The sequence below is a fragment of the Podarcis vaucheri genome, assembly GCF_965113315.1.
Source record: "Podarcis vaucheri genome assembly, chromosome: 4".
In the NCBI taxonomy this organism is placed as follows: Eukaryota; Metazoa; Chordata; class Lepidosauria; order Squamata; family Lacertidae; genus Podarcis; species Podarcis vaucheri.
The window spans coordinates 92,069,710-92,079,936 of NC_138762.1; the positions used below are offsets into that span (position 1 = coordinate 92,069,710).

The 10,227-nt window shown below is 48.1% G+C and overlaps 1 protein-coding gene across 1 annotated transcript; it reads left to right on the forward strand.

Moving 5' to 3' along the window:
* LOC309531583 (uncharacterized protein) lies at window positions 1–4,983 on the forward strand (the record flags this gene model as incomplete). Its single annotated transcript, XM_082221173.1, has 2 exons — window positions 1–670; window positions 4,052–4,983. The coding sequence occupies 2 exons, from the start codon at window positions 1–3 to the stop codon at window positions 4,624–4,626; spliced, it is 1,245 nt and encodes a 414-aa protein (XP_082077299.1). The 3' UTR covers window positions 4,627–4,983.
* Window positions 4,984–10,227: the final 5,244 nt, after the last annotated feature.

Here is a 10,227-nt window from a genome sequence, read left to right on the forward strand (position 1 = left end):
ATGGCTCCAAAGAAGGCCTCAGCTCGCCCCGGCATGTCTTCAACCGCAAAACGGCCTATTAGGGGCCCTTCTCAGGCGCTTCGCTCACCTGCTTCCAGTCAGCCAGTGGGACGGATGCAGTCCTTGGTGGCCAGCATGGCCGGAGATCCGGCAGCCTTGTCTCGCTTCGCGGCTCAGATGGACGGTTTTCTACAACAATGTTCCAGTCAGCCGTCCACGTCTGCAGGGCCGCCTCCTCCAATGGGGGCGTCGTCGCCAATTGTATCGTCTTCTAGTGAGGATGGGAGAGAGGGATTGTCGGCTGAAGGAGTGGACAACGATCCCACGTTAACCCAGCCCCATTACTTACCTGCCGTCCATGGTCGGACGCGGAGGTCGCGTTTCTCCTCCCGGAGGGCCTCTGGAAGAGGGGCCCCTGCGGCGCCTTCCACCAGCCAGGGGGGGAATGTCCTGCCTCCAGCGGTAGCGCAGTCTGTTGCAGGCCGCTCACGTGTCGTTTCCTCCCCGTCAGCCCCAGGTCCTTCGCGGCCGGATGGTGATTCTGAGTCTTCTCTCGAGGACAGCTTACCAGTCCCAGCCAAGAAGTCCGCGGGCGGAAAGCGTCGCCGCAAGAGATCTTCCCGGAAGCGTGCAAAACGTAGGAAGGATGACTCTTCTAGCTCCTATACCGGTACGTCATCTTCTAGCTCCGACGATGAGGTGGGTAGTTCGCTGGAGCTTTACTGGGGTTTTGGAGAGACGGCTTCAGGGCTCCCAAGGTGGGCTTGGGAGCGTAGGTCCAATTCTCATCGGGCCAGATATGGCGCCGTTCAAGAGTGTAGAGACGGTGTTTTGATACCCGACGTTAAGGTCTCTACCAATTCCGCTAGAGATGTTATTCCAGGTTTGCACTTGCCATCAAAGTTACGGTCTAGAATACTGAACGGCCGTTATGTAGATATGTTTAAGTTGGCTCCTCCTTCGGAGGACCGGGAGAAGGGTAGCTCTGCCAAAAAACGCCAAGGCACTTCCACTGCAGACAGAACTTTTGAGCTTTGGCTTGATTGTTTCCAGGTTTTTGCCGGTGTGGTTATGGCAGCTTACCCTCGGAGATCTCTTCATTTAATGGTTTACCAGTCTATTGTTCGGGCTGCATTCACCAGTGCTGGTGAAAAAGCCGCGATAAAATATGATGAGAACTTTAGGCGACGAGCGGCCAAGATTCCCTCTGCCCGTTGGGATCGAAAAGATCTCGACGTGTGGACCACATATGTGGCCCCACTTATCGAGAAGAAGTTGCCGGAGCAACAGAAGGCTAGGCTAGGGGCTCCAAGAGCCGGCCGTCGCCTGTTATGTTGGGACTTCAACAAGGGATCCTGTCAGCGTCCGGGTTGCAAATTTGCACACATGTGTGAGAGGTGTAATGGTTTGCACCCCGCCTCCTCTTGTTATGCGGGTCGGCGGCCCTTTCGTGGGGGAAAAGGGGGCCCTCAGCAGGCCCCTAAGCCCACACCTCCCTCCGCAGCTGCAGGGGCGGGAAAATAGCACTTTGACCTCGTTAGCCTATACTCCTGTCCTCCTGCAGAAGTTACAGTCTTGGCTGCAGTCTTACCCCAATAGGGAGGCTGCTTGTTATTTGAATGATGGTTTTTCATTCGGTTTCCGCATTCCGGTAACGGGGAATCCGGTAGCGCGGAATCCCGATAACCAAAAATCAGTTCGTGAGTTACCTCAGGTAGCCCGCAAAAAGATAACAAAGGAAGTGGCCATGCAGCGTATGGCAGGACCTTTTGACACCCCCCCTTTTCATAATCTGCATGTATCCCCTCTGGGTATCGTGCCGAAGAAAGCGCCGGGCGAATTTCGTTTGATTCATAATTTGTCACATCCCCTGGGCACATCAGTCAATGATGTGATTCCCCCGGAGCTATGCTCCGTGAAATACGCATCTCTTGATCAAGCGATCAAGATGATTCGGAAATTTGGCCATGCTGCCTTGTTGGCGAAATGCGACATTGAGTCGGCATTTCGTTTGTTGCCAATTCACCCGGAGGATTTTTGGTTGTTAGGTTTTCAGTTTGAGGGCAAGTATTATTTCGACAAGGCCATGCCTATGGGATGTTCGATTGCTTGTGCCGCCTTCGAATCCTTTAGTACCTTTTTGGAGTGGGCCCTCAAAGAAAAAACTGGCTTGGGCGGGGTCACTCATTATTTGGATGATTTTTTATTGGCCTCGGCGTGTGACACGGGGGAGTGCTCGGTACTCCTCCAGGCTTTCGCCGACCTCACCCAGGAGCTGGGGGTCCCTCTGGCCGCAGACAAGACCGAGGGTCCCTCGACTCGGCTTACTTACCTGGGTATCCTTTTGGATACTGTCTCTCAGACTTCCAGCCTGCCAAGAGACAAGCTGGTAGCTTTGAGGAAGGTGATAGAGGAACTACTCCCGTTGAGGAAGGTGTCTCTTAGGCAGCTACAATCGCTGTTGGGACACTTGAATTTCGCCTGTAGAGTAGTGGCGCCGGGGCGCCCTTTCTGTTCTCGTCTGGCTAGGCTCACGGCAGGGCTGAAGGCCCCGCATCATAGGGTGCGCCTCTCTAAGGAGGTAAAAACCGACCTGTCTATTTGGTTGGAATTCCTTACAGACTTCAATGGTGTGTCGTTATGGCAAGATACCTTGAACTTGCATAACGATTTCCAGGTGCAGTCAGACGCTGCTGGGTCGCTAGGTTTTGGGCTGTATTGGAAGGGCCGTTGGTGTGCAAAGCGTTGGCCGACGGAATGGCTGGGAGGAGACATTATGCGGGACCTAACTTTTCTCGAGTTTTTTCCCATTGCAGTGGCAGTGCATTTGTGGGTCGAGGAGTTCAGGAACCGTCGTGCCTGCTTCTGGACCGATAACCAGGCTGTGGTGGCAGTGTTGGCCAAGTTGTCGTCACGCTCCCCCCGGGTGTCGGCCTTATTGCGAGTTTTTGTCTTACATTGCTTACGTTATAATATAGTTTTTTCAGCTCGTTTTATCCCAGGGGTGTCTAACGAAATTGCTGATGCTCTGTCCCGTTTTCAGATGGAGCGGTTCAGACTCCTGGTTCCAGAAGCTCGGATACGTCCGGAATATTTCCCGGATCATCTTTGGAACCTTGGCAGCAATTAGTTTTACAGGGAGTAGCGGCATCGGTCTCCCCTTCTACTTTAAGATCATACACAAAAGCCTGGGTTGATTTTGTAGCATTTTTGCGGCAGTCTGCCGGCGATGTAAGGGGGTTTCCGCCCACATCGTCTCAGGTGCTACAATATTTAGCACAGTTGTTCCAACTGGGTAGGGCAGCTAGGACAATCAGGGTGCAAGCTGCCGCTATAGCATTTTTCTGTAAGGTATTTTTTAATAAGGACCCTTGTTCGAAATTCATCGTTCGCAAAGCCTTGGAAGGTTGGAGTAGAATCTCCCCTTCTCGGCCTGCAAATAGGCATCCCATAACTTTTGACATGTTGTGCAGTATGCGCAAAAAGCTGCGGGTGGTGTGTTGGTCTGGGTATGAGGCTCGCCTGTTCTCGGCTGCCTTCTCGATCGCCTTTTTTGGCGCCCTAAGAGTGGGTGAAATAGTGGTAGAAAATCAGGGGACTGGGTGTCCTCGGGGCCTTCTGATGCAGGATGTGCAGTTGTCTCCTGTGGAACTTCGTATCACAATTAGGCGTTCCAAGACAGATCAGAAGGGCAAGGGTGCCCTCATTCGTCTCCCGGCTACGGGGGAATCGGGCCCCTGCCCTGTGAAAGATGTCAGGAGGTACCTGGCTTTGCGCTCCCATGGAGATGGGCCATTGTTTAGGCATGAGGATGGGTTGCCCCTGTCTAGGCAACAATTTGCGAAGGTTATGAGAAAGGCGATTCTGGCGGGTGGCGGCGTAGCAACTGACTTTGCCCCCCACTCGTTCAGGATTGGGGCTGCCACGACGGCAGCACATTGGGGATTGTCAGCAGCCAGAATAAAGGATTTGGGCCGCTGGAAATCGGATGTGTTTAAACGTTATGTTCGTTAGCACAGTTTTTTACAATTGTATTGTTTATTCATCCCAGGTTCTGCGGATGTCCGCATTTGGATGGTCGGACACAGCATTGTTCACTGGGCTTGTGTCGCAGCACGGCAGTCGGGAATGGGTCCTGGTCTCGGCCTTCCTCGGCATGTTCAGCTTTCTTGGTTGTCCAGAAGGGGAATGCGGTGGTCGGAGCTTCTGCCGATGATTCGGAGGCAGCTGCTGGTGGAAGAACCCCCCTCGGCCATTGTGGTGCAGTTGGGTGAGAACGACCTGGTTTTTTCGGACTGTTTTTCCCTGCGTGCTGCAATTTTGGCGGACTTGGAGGAGCTGCGGGCAATGGTGCCGTCAGCTAAATTATTTTGGTCCAGGTGGCTACAACGGCGTGCTTGGAGGGGCAGTCGTTGCCCAGCCGCCACGGAGAGAGCCAGACGACGTATTAACTCTGCAGTGTCTCTAAGAATCCTCGAGATGGGCGGAGATGTGATTTTTCATCCTGAGATTTCTTCTCAGGAGCCATCCTTTTTCCGAGTTGATGGCGTACACCTTTCTGCTTCTGGTAATGAGGCATGGATAGGTGCGGTGGTGGCCAAGCTGAGGTCTTGGTTGGGGCTGTGAGTGGTTTGGCGGTGAGCTGTGTGCTCCTTGGCGGTTAGGCACTGGTTAAATTGGTTCTTGGAGGGATAAGTGCCTATCCCTCCAAATGATGCGGAAAGGGAATTCCGTTAAAGGAATCCAGGGGCTTGCCATTCTTTCGTCCTGTCCGTGGAGCCGGGCTTGGGCCGTGCAAGCCCCACCGGAACATGAGGGTGAGAAGTGTTGGATTGATTCCCAGCCTCATTTCTCACCCAATACTTGTTTCCCACGCTGGCTTCCGGTGGAGTCCGGAAGTGCCAGCACTGTCCTGTGGGGGCAAGGACAGATAGTCAAACCAGTGCCTAAGCAACCACTCACAATTTTTGTATTTGAATAAAGTTGTGGCCAAAATTATGCCAAAAACCTTCCAGGTGGAAAAATCGAAACTTGAGACAGAGTTGCTAGAACCAAAGACCAAGGTAATATCGAGAATGTACAACTTGCTGCTTAAATGGAACACTCAGGATGAAACAGTTAAATCAGCCATGATAAAATGGGCTCAAGACATTGGTTACAATATCATGTCAGAAGACTGGGAAAAGTTATGGACCACCGGTATGAAGTTTACGGCATGTAATGCCTTGAAAGAAAACATTATGAAAATGGTATACAGGTGGTACATGACCCCAGTCAAACTCGCTAAGATATACCATTTGTCTGATAATAAATGTTGGAAATGTAAGGAGGCTGAAGGGACATTCTTTCACCTCTGGTGGACGTGCCCAAGATTGAAGGCCTTTTGGGAAATGATCTATAATGAGTTAAAGAAGGTGTTTAAGTACACCTTTCCCAAGAAACCAGAGGCCTTCCTTCTGGGCATTGTCGGCCAGAAGGTGTTAAAAAAGGATAGAACTTTTTTTATGTATGCTACAACTGCAGCAAGAATTCTTATCGCTAAGTATTGGAAGACCCAAGATTTGCCCACACTGGAGGAGTGGCAGACGCAACTGATGAACTACATGGAACTGGCTGAGATGACTGCAAGAATCCGGGACCTGGGAGAAGAGGCAATGGAGGAGGATTGGAAAAAATTCAAAGACTATTTGCAAAAGTATTACAAGTTGTATGAAACATAAGATGTCGTATGATTTAGAACGTTAGCCCCAGCAATGAAGTTTAATTATTTATGAAATTGTTAACATTCGTGAAAGAACCAAAGTTTAAATGGGTTAAAACGATATCAGGTTATATTTTTAGAGTAAACGGAGAACAAGAGATTTAAACTTAAATTGCAATTGAAAATATAAAGAAATACACGAAATAAGGGTATAATTTGCTGATGACTTTATTATCAAGAATGCATTATGCGGGAGATGTGGGGAAGTCCAATGGAAATTTGAAATAAGTTATTGAAATGGATGTGACTTTTTGTTCTTTTTTCTTTTCTTTTCTTTTATTCTGTCTTTTCTTATCTGTAATTTGGAAAAATGTAATAAAAATTATTATAAAAAAAAAAACAAAATTATGCCAAAAACCTTAAACAAAAAATTGGTGTGAAGTGTGAATTTTTTGGGGGGTGGCACTGTGGAACTCAACACGCAATTTATATATCCAGATGCAAATTTAGAAAGATTCACTATAATTTAAATAGAAATGCAGTACAAGACTGTGACTGGGTGCTAACTGTTGATTGACAACTTCAAGGCCTCTGCTTCCTCTTTTTGTGATTCTCTGGATGGCATTCAGTGCTAGTCCTACTCAGAGTAGGCCCACTGAAGTTAATGTGCATGGCTAGCTTAGGTTCATTAATTTCAGTGGGCCGACTCTGAGTGGGACTTATTTAAATACAACACTTTTGAGGAGATTTCACCCCTCCCATACTCAAGAATCTCCTGATCATCTCCTGATGGTCTCTACTGACTCTCCAGAGAGTAGGAGGTGTGTCCTGCCTATCTACTTATTCTGCCCAGCAACATATCTGTGTGTGTGAGAGAGAGTCAGTCAGTCAGTGTATCGGAGAGAAAGTGAGAGTGTTAGAGATCCTAGAGATAAGATTGCTGCTAAGAGCAGCTGCAGACTCTCAGTGTAGCATTGATTTATGCTTAGAATATTCAGCTCTGTATATAGTTTTGTATCATAGTTGTAGTTACAGAATAAAAGGAAGATATTCTACAGAGCTGCTCTCCGAGTGGTTTATACTCTGCAAGACTCTGCAAAACTCTGCTGCGCAACAACTGTAGTATTGAGACAGTGAATCCGGTGCTCTCAGCTCTAAGGTGTGAGTCCACAGCACTGTGACCTGTTCCTGTGAGAAAGGAGGTCTCTGGCGGTGCTACCCAGCTCGCCCAGCCCAGTCGGGGTTGAGGTGCAAGAGTCCAGTTGGTGCACTGGCTCTAGGGCGATGCTGACAACTTTTGCTTCCAAGGGGAAGAATCATAGCTCAGTGCTAGATCTTAGTGGTACAGTACATGGTTAAACTATGGACCTTGCTCTCACAGGAGGCAGGGATTGGTCAGAGGCAGAAATGCTTCTGAACACCATTTGCTAGGAACCACAGGAGGAGAGAGTGCTGTTGTGTTTGGGTCCTACTTGCAAACTCTCGACATGCATCTGGTTGACCACAGCGAGAATAGGAGGCTGGACTAATGGGCAATTGGCTTCATCCAGCAGGCTCTTCTAATGTTCTTAACTGCCTTGTATGCAGAAGATTCAGTCCGTTTCCGAGCACAATTCAAAGTGTTGGTGCTGATCTTTAAAGCCCTAAATGGCCTCGGTCCAGTATACCTGAAGGAGCGTCTCCAACCCCATCATTCTACCCGGACACTGTGGTCCAGCGCTGAGGGCTTTCTGGTGGTTCCCTCACTGCAAGAAGTCAAGTTACAGGGAACCAGGCAGAGGGCCTTCTTGCTAGTGGCGCCCGCCCTGTGGAATGTCCTCCCACCAGATGTCAAAGAGAACAACTACCAAACTTTTAGAAGACATCTGAAGGCAGCCCTGTTTAGGGAACCTTTTAATGTTTGATATATTACTGTATTTTAATATTTGGTTGGAAGCTGCCCAGAGTGGCTGGGGAAACCCAGCCAGATGGGCGGGGTATAAATAAATTGTTATTATTATTATTCAGTCCCAGGTTCAGTTTCTAGGATTTTCAGGTACTGTAGGGCTGGCAATGTCCCTTGCCTGAAACCCTTGAACCACTGCTAGTGTAGAAAATACTGAGCTCTATGGATCAGTGATCCGACGCCTAAGTTCCTAGCCCTTCAAACACTGAACTTGCCTCTGTAAAGCAAAGACATTGAGGAGGAAAGGCAAAAATTCCACTAGGTATGAGAGCATGGCTACAACAGCACTTTTGCAACCAGCCATGGACATTTTCTTAGTTTATGCAATTTATTAATACACTTTTTTTTTCTAGGTGCAGAAGGTGAATTACCTTGACATGGATTTGTTTTGAAGCATATGCTACACAGAACTCTTGCCTTGTTGTCTTTATCCAAAGTAGTACTTCCCTGTAGAAGACTAATATAATCCAGTATCCCTCCTCCTGACAATATCTACCTATGTTTACACTGGAATGTGGACAGACTTCTGCATTTATTTTAATTTATGTACCACCCTTCATCCGAGGATCACAGGGTGGTTTCAATATAAAGGTAAAGGCAAAGGGACCACCCCTGACCGTTAGGTCCAGTCGTGGCCGACTCGGGTTGTGGAGCTCATCTTGCTTTATTGGCCGAGGGAGCCGGTGTACAGCTTCCGGGTCATGTGGCCAGCATGACTAAGCCTCTTCTGGCAAATCAGAGCAGTGCACGTAAACACCGTTTACCTTCCCGCCAGAGCGGTACCGATTTATCTACTTGCACTTTGACGTGCTTTCGAACTGCTAGGTTGGCAGGAGCTGGGACTGAGCAACAGGAGCTCACCCCGTCACGGGGATTCGAACCACTGACCTTCTGATTGGCAAGTCCTAGGCTCTGTGTTTTAACCCACAGCGTCACCCGCAAAAAAACCCTAACATAAGAACAAACACAACAGCAATGCAACAGCAACACAAGGCAATAAAAATATCTCCCCTCCCCTCTTTTTGCTCAGTTCTTTAGCAAATATTACAGCTACATCTCCAGAACACTGCAATTGGGGGTCCTTTGTTGCATGCATGAAGTTCAAGACATTTAGAAAATTCTGTTGTTTAAAACCCCATGGAAAGGGGAGGCAGGTCTCCATGGAAGAAAAACGTTGTTTGTACTTTTGGCCAGCATAGGTCATGCTCTGTTTATAGCTTGTCTGTAAACAGGGCATGGCCTACACTGATCAAAATCGCAAACAACTTTTCTACCATAAAGACTCACATTTTGGACAGCTGCGCCATCCCCTCTATCTTAGCTATGACCGGAGTAACTATTACCAAATGTTTCAGGGGAAAAAATATGCAATAGAATTTGGATAACACTATGTTTTCCTGGGTTCACACTCTGCTTCTGCCAATTAGCAGATGAGGAAAACTTTCTAAAGGCAGGTGTGTTTCTTGAATTACTCAGTAAGGAAAGACCCAAGCAAAGGTCCTTAAAAACACACACCACTGCTTCATATTTGTTTGAACACTATGATCACTCTTGGCTGCTATATAACACACTCTGCATTTGTTTTACCATAACCTCATCCTTCAAGCTCTGCAACCTCTGGAAATAAAAACCCAGTGCTACGAACACATTTCAGCTCCATCACTGGTTTTATTAGGCTGTATATTGCATGTCACTTCCTTTTCTTCCTGCAGCTCCAGGGTTGAGGCTCATGTTATGCTCACATATGTGAACACCTGCATCCATCGTTATTTAATAATGCCAGGGATATATTCCCAGGACACAAAGCTACCAGGGACCCCTTGGAGATCCTTGCCAAACCCTTTGTGAAATGAGATATTCAGATGACATGGATGCTTGAGGGCTGTTAGGCAGAGTGAGGCAGCTGACTCAGGTGGCATATGGTGCTGGAGGGAAACCAGAAATGGTAAGATATTGAAGAACAGAGATGCCTACACCACAAAGCCTGTTCTACACTCCCTAAGCTAGCCTGTTGCTGTTGGAGGTTACTGTCTCCCCCCGCCCCTTGAAAATGGTGGAGATATGCTGTTCACTGGAAAACCACCCAAAATTTCACCATGAAAAATACCACCTAGGGCAGCCTAGGAAATCCCTGTTCAAAGTTATGTCTGTTAAAATTTCTCCCCAAGTTCTTTGCTATTCATACCTAAATAAGGACTTTTGTGTTGCTGGATATTATCACCAGAAAGCAAGGGGCATGCGTCCTAGCAAGTGCATTTGTGGCTTCATAGCAATGATATTTCAGGTAAGGTGTGTGTGGTGTTCCTCTGTCACCCCACCCAAAAGCTAGCAGTCTATGATTTTAGTATAGACAAGACTGACTTTGCTAATAAGATGAGGTGTCTTGTGCTCAAGTAGGCAGCAGATTGTGTGTACCTTTTGTGGGGAGCAGATTGCCAACTATTTAGTGTATTTGGACTACTGTAATGCACTCTATCTTTCCCTGAGGGCACACGGAGAAGGGGACGACAGATGACGAGATGGTTGGACATTGTTCTCGAAGCTACCAGCATCAGTTTGACCAAACTGTGGGAGGCAGTGG